The sequence below is a fragment of the Podarcis cretensis genome, assembly GCF_951804945.1.
Source record: "Podarcis cretensis genome assembly, chromosome: 2".
Taxonomy (NCBI): Eukaryota; Metazoa; Chordata; class Lepidosauria; order Squamata; family Lacertidae; genus Podarcis; species Podarcis cretensis.
The window spans coordinates 114,710,058-114,727,658 of record NC_137171.1 but is presented as its reverse complement, the minus strand read 5'-3'; the positions used below and the strand labels follow the sequence as shown (position 1 = coordinate 114,727,658).

The 17,601-nt window shown below is 50.4% G+C and overlaps 1 protein-coding gene across 1 annotated transcript in view; it reads left to right on the top strand.

Annotated features, from left to right (window-relative positions):
* Window positions 1-271: 271 nt before the first annotated feature.
* Window positions 272-17,601, top strand: part of SKIC2 (SKI2 subunit of superkiller complex) — a 54,382-nt gene continuing 37,052 nt past the window's right edge. The window contains exons 1-13 of the mRNA XM_079958260.1: window positions 272-503; window positions 2,114-2,235; window positions 3,551-3,660; window positions 3,864-3,981; window positions 5,687-5,801; window positions 6,797-6,871; window positions 7,942-7,995; window positions 8,874-9,091; window positions 10,598-10,747; window positions 11,445-11,590; window positions 12,667-12,813; window positions 13,674-13,758; window positions 15,577-15,683. Coding sequence (XP_079814386.1) covers window positions 485-503; window positions 2,114-2,235; window positions 3,551-3,660; window positions 3,864-3,981; window positions 5,687-5,801; window positions 6,797-6,871; window positions 7,942-7,995; window positions 8,874-9,091; window positions 10,598-10,747; window positions 11,445-11,590; window positions 12,667-12,813; window positions 13,674-13,758; window positions 15,577-15,683 — 1,466 coding nt within the window. The 5' untranslated portion in view covers window positions 272-484. The remainder of the gene's footprint in view (window positions 504-2,113; window positions 2,236-3,550; window positions 3,661-3,863; window positions 3,982-5,686; window positions 5,802-6,796; window positions 6,872-7,941; window positions 7,996-8,873; window positions 9,092-10,597; window positions 10,748-11,444; window positions 11,591-12,666; window positions 12,814-13,673; window positions 13,759-15,576; window positions 15,684-17,601) is intronic.

The following is a 17,601-nucleotide window of genomic DNA, read 5'->3' as shown; positions in this document are numbered from 1 at the left end:
AGGCGGCCGAATTGGCGGCGCGCGAGCGTGTTTAAGGAGCGATTTACATATCGGCCGCTCATTGGCTGAATTGCGCAGCAGGGAGGAAACGTTCGAAACGCGAACAGTTTGAGCATGCGTGCGACGCAGCGGCGAGTCGTTTGCAATTTGCATGCCGCGCCACCATTGGACAACAGTGAGAGGGCCCCGCCTGCGTTGGAAATGGAACCAAGCGGGCCCCGGCTGCTCTTCCAAACGACTGCTTCCGCTTGCTTCCAACTGGGCGCTCCGCCTCCGACTGGAATTCGACCAATCCCGTGTCGGCGTCGTCGCTCGCTTCCGCTTTTCAGCGGCTTCCGCCCGGCCGAGTAGCGACGGCTCCTCCCTGCCTTTGGAGTCGCTTTCAGCCGTGTGGCCGAAGCTTCCGCCCTCACCAGGTTGGGCTTGAAGGAACACTTCCGGGTTAGGGGTTGGCCACGCCCCTGGGCGAGCTGTGGAAGTGGCGATGGAGATGGAGAGGATAGGTGAGAGAACTTTGGCAGCGCCTCCCCTTTGGAACTCCCTGCCACTTGAGATCAAGCAGGCGCCTTCGACGGGATCTTTTCGGAGGCTGCTAGAAACAGTCCTGTTTAGATCAAGCCTTGCCCAGATGCTTAAAGAGCTGGAGCAATTTTAGCCTTTTTTTTTTTTTTAGTATTTCAGCTTTCGTATGTTTTAAAGGAGGGTTGTGAATTCCCCCTCAATACTGTTTTATCATTTGTAAACCTGAAGAGGGTTGTTGTTTTTTAACTGTCAAGTGGTGTGTAATTTTTATGAAATGAATTGTTGGCATCCGTCTGTCTCAAGCCATTCATTCAAACCTCTGGAGAATCACAGCGCCCGCTGTGGCTGCAGAGACCGGGAACTCATAACTGCTGCCTCCAGCGTAGTTTTTGCTGCAATTGCAGCACCAAAGGGACCAGACGACAAGCCCCCCCCCCCCCAGCCTCACTGATGTGGTCTAAAGGAAAGCAGAGCAGAAAAATAAGTAATAAATTTTGCTTTGTGCTGTACACAGATTTAAAACAAAGACGGTTCTTTCCATGCAGGCTTACAACATAAAAAAGACACAGCACAGAAGGGAAAACTGAGCAAGCTCAGTCACCACGTCTTGAAAGCTACATAGCCAACTGAAAATGGGGAAAAGTTGAGGGAAAGTAAAAATTAGTTATGTTTGCTCATGCTTATATAAGGCCATTATTAATTTATTCATTTTTTTTAGAGAGAGAAAACAAAGAATATTTTAAGTAACGTGAATAAAGTAATAACGATCAATAAAACACAGGTAAAAGCAAAGTTATGAAAATCTAGTTATCTAGTACAGACATCCTCGTTTTGTGCCAGGGTTCTGTTCTGGACCCCTGCATCCATTGGCAGAACAAGCATAAGCCCACTTTTCTCAGTTCTGCCCCGTTCTGCCCCTTTTCATGATGCCTTTCACCCTGAGAAGTGCACTCTATTCATAGCTGTCAACGTTTTCCTTTTTTAAAGGGAAATTCCCTTATTCCGAATAGGATTCCGCGCACGAAAAGGGAAAAGTTGACAGCTATGACTCCATTGTCTCTCAAGAGAGATAGATGCCAACAACAACAAAAGATCACCAGGGATGTTTATAATAGGTCGTAAAACAGTAAGCCAGATAATAAAACAGATAATAATAAGATACTATTATATGGTTTTGTTGAAATATTATATGTCCTAATGGGCTTTTATTGCTGCGAGATGCTTCTCAGCTTGTTTGGAAAAGTGGCACACATATTTTTCGTCAAATAAAACCAAAGGAATCTGACCTTTGCATCAGTAAACTTTGCCTTTCCTGGACGTAATTTAAGCAAAGGGTGGATAGCCATAATTCAGGGTCCTGTAGCTGCATTCCTTTTTGGGGTGGGTGAAAATATATTTATTGATATTTCATAATAATTTGGAGTAAGGATCCCCCAAACCAGCATGTTGTAAGTTGCATTCGGCGCCGATGACTTCTGAGGTCCCTTTCAGCCTTACGATTCTTTGAAAGTTACACTGGGGTAAGCGGGAGTAGCGACTGAAAATGGGATGGTGAATTTCAAAATGTCCTTATCTCCTTGTTCCCTGCTAGTCCTGCCCCCCAGGGGGCCTCTGGAGTTACCCCTCTCCATTCTGGAGGTTGGATGTGCCGGCCGTTTTGAGCTCATCACCCAAGAGGAAGGGCCTAATGGAGACAGATTCCCGCTAACCACGGTAAGCCCCTTTCCAACCCTGGGACGAGAGAGGAATTTTCTTAATGGTAGTACATCACCTTGCCGAAAAAGGTCTGTATAGTTAAAGCTATGGTTTTCCCAGTAGTGATGTATGGAAGTGAGAGCTGGACCATAAAGAAGGCTGATTGCTGAAGAATGGATGCTTTTGAATTATGGTGCTGGAGGAGACTCTTGAGAGTCCCATGGACTGCAAGAAGATCAAACCTATCCATTCTTAAGGAAATCAGCCCTGAGTGCTCACTGGAAGGACAGATCGTGATGTTGAGACTCCAATACTTTGGCCACCTCTTGAGAAGACTCCCTGGAAAAGACCCTGATGTTGGGAAAGATGGAGGGCACAAGGAGAAGGGGACGACAGAGGATGAGATGGGTGGACAGTGTTCTCAATGCTACCAGCATGAGTTTGACCAAACTGCGGGGGGCAGTGGAAGACAGGAGTGCCTGGCGTGCTCTGGTCCATGGGGTCACGAAGAGTCGGACACGACTAAACGACTAAATAACAACAACAACAATAAGCAGCCACCACCTGCACATCTTGAAATTCTGGAAAACCATTAAAAAAAATTTTTTTAAGCAGCCACTGGCTCCTGCAGGTGAGGCAGCCAAAGTAGGCGCGGGTCTGGTCAAGAACTGAATGAGTGGCCTCCTGGGAACCTCATGCTATGACAGAATAAAACTGGGATCCAAATGCAAGAAGTTGAATTCATAGAATTGTAGAATTATAGAGTTGGAAGGGACCCTGAGGGTCATCTAGTCCAACCCTCTGCAATCCAGGAATCTCAACTAGATCATACATGACAGGCTGCCTGGCAATCTCTGCTTAAAAACCTCCAAAGAAGGAGAGTCCACAACCTCCCGAGGGAGACCATTCCATTGTCAAAAAACTCTTGCTGTCAGAAAGTTCCTCCTTACGTTGAGTCGGAATCTCCCTTCTTATAACTTGAATTCTAGCATTTCGGTTTGTTGCATTGTTTCCACTCTTCATTTCTTCGTTTGCTCAGTGGAGGCTGGTCAGTTACGGCAACCAACCAATCAAGTGAAACGTCAAGCAATTTTTTAAAAAGTTTAATCCCCCCTCCATATATGCCAGTCTCTTTTCTCTCCCTCCCGCCCATCTTTTCAATGACATTTTGTGACTTAAAACGTCTGACCAGTCTTTGAGAGAGTAATCGTGGTGGCTGCAAGGGTATGACCTGTTTTACATCAGGATGTGATCCACTGCAAGTTACCTTGGCTGCATAGACGCTACTATCTAGGAATGACACTTCACCTTTTGTCCCCATCCCACCTTGCAGCTGCCTCACGGGTTGCCCCCTCACGCTGAGGATCTGGCCTCTGAACTGGAGCAGCGCTTCCTCAGTAGCCCAGACTGGCTTCCCATCCACCACTTCGAAAGGTCTCACAGGTGAAGTTCTCAGCGGCCGTGGAGCCACCTCTCCCCTGTGTTAAACTGAGGTCTCTCCTTCCAGAAAGGAGCAAAAGAGGACACAGTTACTCGTGTGCTCTCTGGTTGGGGCGGCAGTTTTGGTGGTGTGGGATCTGGGAATGTTTTTGGTGTTATTTTTTTCAAAAAAAACCCCCATAATCCTGTCTACTTTCTCGAGGAAGGTTCTGGCCCCGCGAGAAAGACATCGAGTCGCTCTTTGAGGTGGACGTCACCCCTGTGCATTCCACGCTTCAGGCTGAACGCAACCCCACCACAGGAGAGCTGCTGGGCTTCAGAGAGGTGAGGAACGGTGTTCCCCCCAGAATACCATTTCTTCGTGGCAAGTTGTCAGGCAAGGGGGGGGGAGTCGTAGGCCAAGGGACTCAAGGTGGCCTTCCAGCATTCTCTGCCTGGCCCACACCCCCTAACCAGCCCTGCTTTTCACCCCCCTGAGTGTTTCCGCCTGGCTGGAATTGGTCCTTAAACCAGTGTGGTGTAGTGGTTAACAGCAGTGGACTTGTAATCTGGTGAACCAGGTTTGCTTCCCTGCTCCTCCACAAGCAGCTGCTGGGTGACCTTGGGCCAGTCACACTTCTTTGAAGTCTCTCAGCCCCACTCACCTCACAGAGTGTTTGTTGTGGGGGAGGAAGGGAAAGGAGAATGTGAGCCGCTTTGAGACTCCTTCGGGTAGTGATAAAGCGGGATATCAAATCCAAACTCTTCTTCTTCTTCTTGCCCGTGAGAAGGCTAGAGAAGGGCCTGTGAGCCGTGTGTGAAAACTAGCCTGCTGTAGGAAGATCAAAGGCACACTCATTGCTCCGCCCTCTTTTTTACCTGGCACCACCCACTGCATTGTTGTCCTGAAGTGAGTGTGTTCCTTGGGCAGAAAGGGGTTTTCCGCCTTGTTGGGGCGGGTGGGTGGTTCAATATGCTTCAGCCAACCAGGGCTAGCATACCTGGTGGAAGGCGGGTGTGGGGTAGTTTGGGGAAAGCAGTCTTGTGGGCCAAATTGGGGACCTGTGCCAAGCCACATGTTCCCCCACCCTTGTGGTAAATATCTGGACACCTCCATGGTAGCAGCCAGGCTCTGGTGCATGTCCCATTCTGCTCCCCCCCCCCAGCCCCCGGTTGCTCCAAAGAAGGATTGCAAGCTTAAATGACCGCTTGAGCATTTTGCTCCTCTTGCAGCTAGATACAGGTGCTGTGGTCTAAACCACTGAGCCTCTAGGGCTTGCAGATCAGAATATCGGCAGTTTGAATCCCTGCGACAGGGTGAGTGCCCATTGCTCTGTCCCAGCTCCTGCCAACCTAGCAGTTTGAAAGCACACCAGTGCAAGTAGATAAATAGGTACCGTTGCAACGGGAAGGTAAACGGCGTTTCCATGCGCCCTGGTTTCCATCACGATGTTCTGCTGCGCCAGAAGCGGTTTAGTCATGCTGGCCACATGACCCAGAAAGCTGTCTGTGGACAAACGCTGGCTCCTCCGGCCTGAAAAGCGAGATGAGCGCTCCAACCTCATAGTTGCCTTTGACTGGACTTAACCATCCAGGGGTCCTTTACATTTTACCTTTACCCCCCCCCCCCATGTGACCGGGTATATGTGCGGCGCCGGGAAATAAATAGATAGCTTCAAACCAAGAAATGAAAAGAGAGAGCTGGAGAGTCCTTGTGACGTCACTGATGAGGGAGGAAACCCCAACGAGACCAGAGGTGTAGCGGGGCTTTGTTTCGGCGGTTCAGCCTCCCCGCCTAACAGGTGACAAAAGCAGAAGAAAGCCGGCATTTTAGGGGCTTTTCAGAGGGTGCTTCCCACCTAATGCCATTATCACTTATGCGCATGGGGCCCCGGAATATAACCCCCTGCATAAGTGGGGGGGGGGGGGACACTTGTATACTTGTTGTCTTGAATTGAGAATACAATCTAGGAATTTAAAAACTGCTGGGAAAAGGGGGGAACTGGTCGTGCACCGTTGGGTCTTGACACTGCTCCCCCTTCCGTTTCAGGCACTTGTGGACAACATGGGCTTGTCGGCCAAAAATTCTCTTTCCTTCCAACGAGCACCCGGCCCCCCAGTTGAGGCTCTCCGAGGCAGCGCTACCAATTACCCCTTCTGGCCAGGTATGGGTCTGCTGTTCGCGCTGCCTGGTCTGGGGAACTGGCGCTACAGTCTTACGCCAGGGCTTGGCTTCATGTTGGGACTCCAGCTCCCATCAGATCCAGCCAGCAAGGCCAGTGGGTCAGAGATGATGGGAGGAGGGTCCCCCCCCCCCCCCCGCATCATGATTTTTGCCAGCGCCTGCTCTTGTGGTTGTCAGGAGTTCAGCCTACACTTGAGTAGGATCCTGGCAGAGACACATGCCAGACTGGAATGTTCTCTCCTTCCTGGTTGATCATTCGGGAGCTTCAAAAGCTTTCTTCTGCCAGAACATCACAGCGACCCATGCCAACAGACATCGGCACACTTAGGGATCCGCAGAGTCTTTGCAGCTTGTGTAACAGACCTCAGCAACTCAGCATTTTGGCTAATCTGCTTTATTTACATATAAACACACACGGAGTGCTGCAACATGGCTCCCTCTCTCTCTAGCATCAGAGAAAGAGAAAGAACAAAGGACAATAGTCCCACTTCATGGAACACAGTAACACAAACATCCTGTCTCCATCACTTCCCACTCTGTGGAGTTAAAACATACATGTGATAGACGACAATCCTATGACTGTAATCATGGAGCAGGAATTCTAACAATGATTCGCTATTCTGTGTAGGAGTCAGGAGAAAGCTGTGCCAGCAGACTTGACAGGGTCTGCAGGAATCGAGAGATGCATTGGCTGGCTTCACGGTTTTCCCCGCATTGTGATTTTTGCATAGCACACACACACACACACACACACACAGTCATGATTTGCAGTATATTGCTGGGTGAAAAATTATGTAAGCACCATCACAATATGCATTTCAAACCAGTTTTTGGTGATATATCAATATATCGCCCAGCCCTACTGTGTAATTCAGTTGCAGAATTCTGAGTCTTCTGACTGCAGACTTATTGCCATGCATGCAGCTTTGCTCTTAATTGTCCACAGTGCATAGTTTTAACTCAGCCTCTCTCTAGGTGGGATGGACGAACCCAGCCTTGAACAGATCAAGACTCAAGAAGACCAGGAAGAGGACATTGATTTTGAGAACGGTACTTGGATCTGTTCTAGGCAATAGCTGCAATGGTGCACCTTCTCTTAAGATCCCAGCCGGTTCTGGGTTGCTTTTGTTAATGCCATGTGCCCTCTGCAGCAGCCTTGGTGAGGCTTGAAGACGTTACCCTATTTATGTGGGGTGGGAAGATAGGGAAAGAACATGGTGGGCTATGGGGTTGCCTCTTCTTGAAATCACAACCGGGTGGCCTTTGATAGCAAAAAACATCACCCTAGTGAGGCTAGAAGGGACGCGGGTGGCACTGTGGATTAAACCACAGAGCCTAGGACTTGCTGATCAGAAGGTCAGCTGTTCGAATCCCCGTGCTGGGGTGAGCTCCCGTTGCTTCTGTCCAGCTTCTGCCAACCTAGCAGTTCGAAAGCACATCAAAGTGCAAGTAGATAAATAGGTACCGCTCCGGCAGGAAGGTAAATGGCATTTCCGTGCCCTGCTCTGGTTTGCCAGAAGCAGCTTAGTCATGCTGGCCACATGACCCGGAAGCTGTACGCCGGCTCCCTCGGCCAGTAAAGAGAGATAAGTGCCGCAACCCCAGAGTCGGTCACGACTGGACCTAATGGTCAGGGCTCCCTTTACTTTTACCTTTAGTAAGGCTAGAGTGGTGAAATAACAGGCACCAAGTAAATTATGATGTGTTGAAGTCGTTTTTTAAAGCCCACTCTTTAGATGGAAAGGCCAGCAGCACAGTTGACATAAGATCAATAAAAATAAGGACAATCCCTGCAGATTCTGGGGCCTCTCTCCTCTCTCAGGGCTCACTGCTGATACGTGGCCTGAGCCTCTGAGCAGGTGCAGGGAAGCTGCCCTACGGTACCATCACTTTGGGACATGGTGGGAAATTTAAAAGGGCGGCTGGACCCAGCTGTCCTTGACAGCTGCCTCTGCAGCCAGGTATCCCACTGGCATGAGGAGATTTGGCCCATCAGAGGATCCTCTGATCAGAGGGCCTCCTCGTACCTCAAGCTGCCCCCGCTTTGAAGGCCACGGACCCTTCTCTTTCCTTCCGTTTTCAAGCTCATGTCCTTTCCCGCTTTTTCCTTCTTCCCTCAGATTTGCTGACAGTCCCACCAGGTTGGAAGAAGGGAGTAGAGTTCACCAGACAAGGTAACCTCATTTCCGGTAGAGAGATGATTAGGACTGGTGGGGAGGCTGGCTTGGGGGCTGGGAGACAGTGTGGTGTAGTGGTTAGAACAAGGGCTGCTAACATGGTGCTCTCTGGATGTTGTTGGACTCCCAGTTCCCATCAGCCCCTTCTGGTATGGCCCAATGGTCAGAGATGATGATCACTGTCGTCTGGCAGCTTCTGTAAGGCTACCCTGGGGCAAGACCACCTCTCTCCATATGAACCTACCCAGAGCCTGAGAACATCATCTGAGGCCCTTCTTCGTGTGCCTCCTCCACATGAGGTCTGGAGGTTGGCAACATGAGAACAGGGCCTTTTCTGTGGTGGCTCCCCCATTTGTGGAATGCTTTCCCCAGGGAGGCTTGCCTGGTGCCTTCATTACACACCTTTAGGCGCCAGGTGAAAACGTTCCTCTTCAACCAGGTTTCTGGCTAAACAACCTGTATATCCTTTTATACATGTTTGGGAAAGGGGGTTATTATTTTGTTTTGTTTTTATTATGTGTTTTATATTTATATACTGTATCTTTATGCTGTGAACCACCCTGAGATCTTTGGATAAAGGGTGATATACAAAGAAACATAAGCAATAAGAGCATTGAGCATTGAGCAAATCCCCCATCTGCCTTGGAGCTTGGCCCAGTCACTGTCTCTGCCCTAACATGAGCTGAAAGACCATAGCAAGCCTTGTAGAGAGGTTTGCCCTCGCATGAAACACACATTTCCACAGCACATTTTCCACTGAGCCAATTGCAAATTTTTCCTTGGATCACTGAGCCCAAAAGCTGTTCTGCCCACTCCTGAGTGGATTCCTGAGTGGAGAAACCTATCTTGCTTGTGTGTCTCACCCCCCACTTCAGAGCTCAAGGCCTCCCCAGGGTTGCTGAACTTGACCCACCTACTGGGGGCCCTGGACACCTTTGAGCTGGGAGCCTCCAGCGACGAAGAAGGGAAGGAGAAGGCCGAGGAAGGGAGGAAGAGGACGAAGAAGGGGAGAGGGGCGAAGGGAGAGGAGGCGCCCCCGGCAGAACCGGCGCCGCTGCAGAGAACAAACAGCCTGGAGGAGCTGGTGCTTAAGGTAGGGCGACCTGTGTGTGGAGAGGGTGAGGCGTTCTCAAAGTAAAGGAAGGATTGAACTCTGATTAATAAGAATACACACAGAGGCTTGAACCAGCAAGACTCTGGGAAGGGTGCGTATAATAATCTGTATCTCCACCCCCTGACCCAGGTCGTTTTATTCACAAAAGAACTTCTTACAGAGAGTTCGTAAGAACCAATCAGATTTCTTCTGAGCATTTCAACATCCTCCACGTGGGGACAAAGTCAGATCAAAAGTAATTCTTCTAACTACAAAGACACAGGAGTAAACAGGAGAGGATGGACGGATGGCGCGGAGATAGGCATCTTTATCATCTTCTGGTTCACCAGAAGCGGCTTAGTCATGCTGGCCACATGACCCGGAAGCTGTACGCCGGCTCCATCGACCAATAAAGCGAGATGAGCGCTGCAACCCCAGAGTCGGCCACGACTGGACCTAATGGTCAGGGGTCCCTTTACCTTTAAGATCAACATCCTGAGATTAACATATTGGAAAGGCTACTTCAAAGAAGCTGCCCACTATCTTTCACAGTCCAGGATGCATGCCTGGTGAAGCAGTTGGCAGCTGGGCTGTGTATGTGACTTAGAATCATAGAATCATAGAGTTGGAATAGACCACAAGGGCCATCGAGTCCTTGTGGTCGAGACTTGTCAAGCAGTGAGAAATGGACAGTAGAGGAAATGGCCAGAGATGCAGAGGGTTGTGGGATTTGATCAGAAATTATTGTCAATGAATTAAACCCAGTCAACGCCATGCTTTCACAGCGGACACAATGGCTTGATGCATATTTTATAATTCCTCATAGTAATCCCACCTGACCCCACACTCTGAATACAGTGGTGCCCCGCAAGACGAACGCCTCGCAAGATGGAAAACTCGCTAGACGAAAGGGTTTTCCGTTTTGGAGGTGCTTCGCAAAACGAATTTCCTGTGGGCTGGCTTCGCAAGACGAAAATGTCTTGCGAGTTCCTGCGGGGGTTTTTCCCTCCCCCCCCCTTTTTCTAAGCCGATAAGCCGCTTATCCGATAAGCCGCTAAAAGCTGCTAATAGCGCTAATCCGCTAATCCGTCAATGGGCTTTCTTCGCAAGATGAAAAACCCGCTAGACGAAGAGACTCGCGGAACGGATTCTTTTCGTCTTGCGAGGCACCACTGTATGTGCACTCCTACAGAGGGACGGCAGGTGCCCAAGCAGGTGGCAGGTGGGTTTCTCTGTCTATAGAGGTGAGGGAAGACTGGCAGAAGATGTGGCAGGCTTCTGGCCTGCGAAAGAACTGCGAAGGGCGTTGCCGCCCAGGAGCCAAAGCTGCTCTAGCCAAATTCAGACAGAAGGAAGGACAAGGCTGCTAGATATGGTGGCTCTGAATAGAACCAGCATTGGTACACAACCCTCCCTTTTTATTGGGTCTGTGGGTGGGTGAAGGATTCCCTTTTCCCATCCTTGGCTTCCTTTACGCTGCCTGTCTCCTCTTTGCCTTCCTCTCAGGAGGTGACGCCCGCCCCTAAATCAGCCCCACAGGCCGCCCCGGCCCCTGCTGCAGCTTCCGAGCCCCCCAAAGAGCAGTGGGCCATCCCAGTGGACATCAGCTCCCCCGTGGATGACTTCTACAAGCGAATTCCTGATCCGGCTTTCAAGGTACGATGGCAGCTTAGAGGGCCAAGCGGGGAGAGGAAAGGGAAGGGTCAATAATATTAATAATTTATTATTTATACCCCGCCCATCTGGCTGAGTTTCCCCAGCCACTCTGGGCGGCTCCCAATCGAGTGTTAAAAACAATACAGCTTTAAATATTAAAAACTTCCCTAAACATCCCTAAACAGGGCTGCTTTCAGATGTCTTTTAAAGATAAGATACAGTGGTACCTCGGGTTAAGTACTGTATTCGTTCCAGAGGTCCGTTCTTAACCTGAAACTGTTCTTAACTTGAAGCACCACTTTAGCTAATGGGGCCTCCTGCTGCCGCCGCACCGCTGGAGCCCTATTTCTGTTCTTAACCTGAAGCAAAGTTCTTAACCTGAAGCACTATTTCTGGGTTAGCAGAGTGTGTAACCTGAAGCGTATGTAACCTGAAGCGTATGTAACCCGAGGTACCACTGTAGCTGCTTATTTCTTTCACATCTGAAGGGAGGGCATTCCACAGGGCGGGCGCCACCACCGAGAAGGCCCTCTGCCTGGTTCCCTGTAACCTCACTTCTCGCAATGAGGGAACCGCCAGAAGGCCTTCAGCGCTGGATCTCAGTGTCCGGGTTGAACGATGGGGGTGGGGCCAAGGACTGATGACGCTAAACCCCCGCCCCCATGTGACTTCCTCTCTCTTTCTCCCCACTCCTCAGTGGCCTTTTGAGCCAGACGTTTTCCAGAAGCAGGCGATTCTCCACTTGGAGAAGCACGACTCCGTGTTTGTCGCTGCCCACACCTCTGCCGGAAAGACCGTGGTGGCGGAATACGCCATTGCTCTGTCCCAGAAGCACATGACACGGTGAGAGTGGCTGTTATGAATGGTAATAATTAACATTTGCACCCCACCGTTCCTCCAAGAAGCTCGAGGAGGAAAAGTATGTAGTTTTCCTCACAACAACCCTGGCAGAGAGGTGGCGACTGGCCCGTGGATGCTCAGCGAGCTCCGTGGCAGAGTGGGGATTTGAACCCTGGTCTCCCAGGTCATAGTCTGACACTAACCACTATACCACACTAGCTCTTAGCTGCCCTCCATGCCTAAATGAACACTGTTATGTAAAATACTGAACCTGCTAAGTTGAGCCTTTGAGGCCCTGGTCAGATAAGAACTAGGACGACGAAATATCGTTTTACGTAGGGAGGGAAAGTAGTAAAACAGACTCCTGTCCCAGGCAATTGCCTATGATTGCCTAGTAAAGGTAAAGGGACCAGCGACGTAGCGTGGGTTGTCAGCACCCGGGGCAAGGCAAGTAATTTGCGCCCCTAACCCCTAACCTGCCGCCGCTGCCAGCTTCTTCTTGCTGCTGCCTGGGCTGGTCGGATGTAGTTCTCTCCAGTGCACTGCTGCACTGTCCCTCCCCCAGATAGTCCCTCCCCCAGATAGTCCCTCCCTCGCTCTCTCTCCGCTCCGCACCGCAACGCATGCCTGGCACCCTCCCCCTCCACAGTGGGCGGCGACCCGGTAGCTCGGATCGGATTCGCACAGCCAGCACTGCAGTGAGAGAGAGTGAGTGAGCCAGGTAGGGGCAGAGAGCTGCGAGTGCGAGCGCGCCCCCCCCCCCAAATGTTGCGCCCGGTGCGGCTGGCCCCCCCTGCACCCCCCACGCTACGCCACTGAAAGGGACCCCTGACCATTAGGTCCAGTCGCCGACTCTGGGGTTGCGGTGCTCATCTTGCTTTACCGGCCGAGGGAGCTGGCGTACAGCTTCCGGGTCATGTGGCCAGCATGACTAAGCCGCTTCTGGCGAACCAGAGCAGCGCACGGAAACGCCGTTTACCTTCCTGCCAGAGCGGTACCTATTGGGTATGCTGGAGTCCAGACTCCCCTCCTTTGGAACTTCTAAAACTCTTTATTTTCTTCCCTGGCTCCTTCTGCAGCACCATCTACACTTCCCCAATCAAAGCTCTTTCCAACCAGAAGTTTCGGGATTTCAAAAACACCTTTGGGGACGTGGGGTTGTTGACGGGGGACGTTCAGCTCCATCCGGATGCCTCGTGCCTCATCATGACGACGGAGATCCTTCGGTGAGGATTTGGGGTATAAATAGGGAGGGGCTTCAAAATGTGCCCTGAAATGCTGGCAATCCTTGGTTTAAAAGGAGCTCTTGGAAAAGACAAATGTCACTCTTTAGACCCATCCTATTATTATTATTATTATTATTATTATTATTATTATTATTATTATATACCCCGCCCATCTGGCTGGGCTTCTCTAGCCACTCTGGGCGGCTTCCAACAAAATATTAAAATACAGTGGTCTGTTAAACATTAAAAGCTTCCCTAAACAGGGCTGCCTTCAGATGTCTTCTAAAAGTCTGGTAGTTGTTGTTCTCTTTGACATCTGGTGGGAGAGTGTTCCACAGGGCGGGTGCCACTACCGAGAAGGCCCTCTGCCTGGTTCCCTGTAACTTGGCTTCTCGCAGCGAGGGAACTGCCAGAAGGCCCTCGGAGCTGGACCTCAGTGTCCAGGCTGAACGATGGGGATGGAGACGCTCCTTCAGGTATACTGGGCCGAGGCCGTTTAGGGCTTTAAAGGTCAGCACCAACACTTTGAATTGTGCTCGGAAACGTATGATTACCATTATCATTAAATATCAACCATTTTCTACCTTTTTCTAATGGTGCCCAAAATCTGGTCCGTGGAATGATGGGCTTCCCTCGGGAGGCTGTGGACTCTCCTTCCTTGGAGATTTTTAAGCAGAGGTTGGATGGTCGTCCATCAGGGATGCATTGCAGGTGGTTGGACTAGATGACCCTTGGGGGATCCTTCCCAAGGCTACCATTCTGTGATTCTACGGTCCGGCCAGCCAGCCCTTGTTCCGCTGTTGGTCAGGGTAAAGAGTCCTGGCCTTGCAATATCCCTTTCTCTTTCCAAAAACCCTCAGGTCAATGCTCTATAATGGCTCAGATGTCCTCAGAGACTTGGAGTGGGTGATCTTTGATGAGGTGCATTACATCAACGACTCAGAGGTGAGGAAATGCGCACACCAAGGGGAGCAGGGCTTGGAACATCAGGATCCGCCTCGTACCAAGTCGAGGCAGTATTGTCTGCATGGGCTGGCAGCAGCTTTCCTGGGTCTGAGGTCTTTCCTAGCCCTGCCTGCAGATGCCAGGAACTGAACCTGGGACCTGCTACCAGGGACTGCATTCTGCACGCAGATCAGAGCCTACAGCTCCTCTCCCCACCCTCAGCCTTCCTAGAAACATAGGTAGCTGCCTTGTTCTTCATCTGAGCATTGCTCCTTCTAGCTCATTATTGTCTGCGTTGACTGGAAGTGGCTCTTCAGGGTTTCTGATGTGGCTTCTTCTAACCCTGCCTGGGCCCCTTTGCATACAAAAGCATGTGGCCCGCGGCTTGGCTACCCAGCCTTCTCCTTGATTTACTACTGTTCCATTTGTGGAGAGTTGTTTGACACGTGGTGGGGAAGGATTCAGCCTCCCGCTTTTGCTCTGAACTGGTACAGTCCAGAATAGAGAAGGCCTGGATGGAACCTGGACATGAGGCTTGGCCAGCAAGACTCTGGGAGGAAGTGCCAATCTCACCACCCCTTGGCCCAGGTCGTTTTATTCACAAAAGAACTTTTTACACAGTGTTCGTAAGAACTAATCAGATTTCCTCTGAACGTTTCAAAAAACAACACCACGTAGGAACAAAGTTAGATCAGAGAAATCCCTTTAACTACAAAGACAACTTTGAGCATGCATACATGTCCAGGTAAATAAAACAGGAATTAAGGAGGAATGCATTTAGCAAACCCCGGAGGTCATAAACGCAGTAAACAGGAAGAGAAGGATGGCAAGGAAAGATAGGCATCTTTATCACCTCCATGTGAAACTCTGTTTCCTAACAAACTACATCAAAGTTACCTACTGTCTTATGGCCCAGGATGCCTGGTGAAGCAACGGTCTGTGGACATGACATGTTAAGCAAGAGAAATGGGGCAGAGATGCAGAGGCTTGGACTGATCAGGAATCATGTCAAAATGGCTCAGCGTAATGCTTTCATTGCGGACGCAATGGCTTGCCCTATATTTTCATAATTCCTCATAGCAATCCCACCTGATCACCACACCCTGCCTGCGCCCTTTTGCGTACAAAAGCATGTGGCCCACTGCTTGGCTACACGGCCCTTCTCCCTGATGTACTACTGTTCCATTTGCAGAGTGTTGTTTGACATGGCGGTGGGGAAGGGTTCAGCCTCCCGCTTGTGCTCCGAACTGGTAAAGGTAAAGGGACCCCTGACCATTAGGTCCAGTCGTGACCGACTCTGGGGTTGTGGAGCTCATCTCGCTTTACTGGCCGAGGGAGCCGGCGTACAGCTTCCGGGTCATGTGGCCAGCATGACTGAGCCGCTTCTGGCGAACCGGAGCAGCGCACAGAAACGCCGTTTACCTTCCTGCCAGAGTGGTACCTATTTATCTACTTGCACTTTGATGTGCTTTCAAACTGCTAGGTTGGCAGGAGCAGGGACCGAGCAACGGGAGCTCACCCCGTCGCGGGGATTCGAACCGCCAACCTTCTGATCAGCAAGTCCTAGGCTCTGTGGTTTAACCCACAACGCCACCCGCGTCCCACTCTGAACTGGTACAGTCCAGAATAGAGATGGCGAAGGCCTGGACGGAACCTGGAAAAACAGGGGGAGGGGGGAATCTTGTTGTTGTACTCAGGTCCTTCTGGCGGCCGTCGCACAGGCACCTGGTCGGCTGCTGTGAGAGCAGGATGCTGGACCAGATAGGCCATGGGCCTGACACAGCAGAGGTCTTCTTAATTTCTTCTGTTCCCTTGCAGCGTGGGGTTGTCTGGGAGGAGGTTCTCATCATGCTGCCAGACCACGTGAACATAATTTTGCTGAGTGCCACCGTCCCCAACACCCTGGAGTTTGCTGACTGGATAGGGTAAGAAGTGGTGCAGTCGGAAATGAAAATCTTGGTGCTGCGATTCCTGCATTGCGGGGGGTTAGACTAGATGGCCCTTGGGGGTCCCTTCCAACTCTGCAGTTCTATGGTTCTAGGAAGAGGGAGGGATGAGGGATGGAGGGGACTGGGCTGAGGAGGGAATAAAGGAGCATACTGCTTTTATAGAATACGAAAACCTTAATAAACTGCCAATTAAAGAATAGTAATAATAAATAATAATAATAATAAAACGTTATTTATAACCCACCCTTCCTGGTTCAGAAAACCGGGCTCAGGGTTGGCTAACAACAAATTTAAAACACTTACTTGTGATACAACAAAAAACAGCATAAATACAGTATAAAACGTGAATAACAATAAATTCAAAATTCAAAAATCAATTTAGGGGGGAAATCCATCCAATAAACATTAGATGATCACCAGGGCTAGCTGGCTAAATTAGTCCTATTTGGGCCAGTGAGGAGACTAGGGGAGAATTAGCTGTGGGATCCCAGAGCGCGTAATCTTCATAAAAAGGGGAGAGGGAAGGAAGGAAGGAGAATAAAAGATCAGGCTAAGTTCAAATTGAAAGGCAGGCGGAATAGCTCGTGTCTTACAGGCCCTGCAGAAGGAAGTTAAGTCCTGCAGGGCCCTGGTCTCATGGGACAGAGCATTCCACCAGGTCGGAGCCATCACTGAGAAGGCCCTGGCCCTGGTAGAGGATAGTCTGACTTCCTTAGGGCCCAGGATCTCTAAACTATGATTATTCATGGACCTTAAGGTCCTCTGCGGGGCAGACCAGGAGAGGCAGTCCCGTAAATAGTAAGTGCTACAGCCGATGTCATGTTTGGTTGGATGCAGAGGATTGGTGGGCGGGAGCAGCAGGGGAACCCCCAAAGGAAGAAGGCTCAGAGCCCAGGGAAAGGTGGTGGGACAACAACAATTGGCAGAAGGCGTAGAGGGACAAGACTGAGAGGATGGTTGGAAGCTGAAGAGGTGACAGGGCTTGGTGTGAGCTTGGAGAGTTTGTGGCAGAGAGCAGTGCAGAATCAAGGACAGAAGCTGAAACAGGAGAGGCAGAGGCAGAGATGAGGCAGGCTGCTGCTGAGGCACAGGTGTCTCCCCTTCCTACTACAACAAGCTCCCCTCCCCACTGGTCTCCCAGGTCCAGAAGAGGCGTGAAAAGGGCGGAGGTGATGTTGGCGACATGCAGTCTCAGATTGCTTGGGGGGGGGAACCCTGGAGAGGAGGAGACATAGGCAGCTGTGGGGAGGTGGGGCCCTACAGTCTCAGCAACTGCTTCGTAGGGGCAAGACCAACCAAAGATGATAATGCTGTGCTCATTAGGCCTGACATCCAGCCCAGTCTGCGGAGGTTGTGTTTTTGCTAATGAAAAAAAGACCTCTTTGGAGGTCTTTAAGCAGAGGCTTGACAACCATATGTCAGGAGTGCTCTGATGGTGTTTCCTGCTTGGCAGGGGGTTGGACTCGATGGCCCTTGTGGTCTCTTCCAACTCTATGATTCTATGATTCTATGAAAGAGGTCACTCCAACTTGCTTGGTGCAATTTACTGCAGGTTCACCCCTGCCAGCAGGGATGGGAAACTTCAGCAGCAGCAGCAGCCTAGGGATTCTTCACAGGTCCCACCCCCTCACCTGGTCCCACCCTTGATGGGGGCTGCTCCACACCCTCCTTAAGTGCTTCTCGCTGGCTGGGATGTGGCCTTAAACTCTGTCAATAGTAATAATAATAATAATAATAATATTTATTTATACCCAGCCCTCCCCAGCCAAGGCCGGGCTCAGGGCAGCTAACAAGCAATAGTAAAAACAAGTTGAATGAATACAACTTAAAGACAACATTAAAATACTGAAACATTAAAATACTGAAACATTAAAATATTAAAACGTAGCCTCAT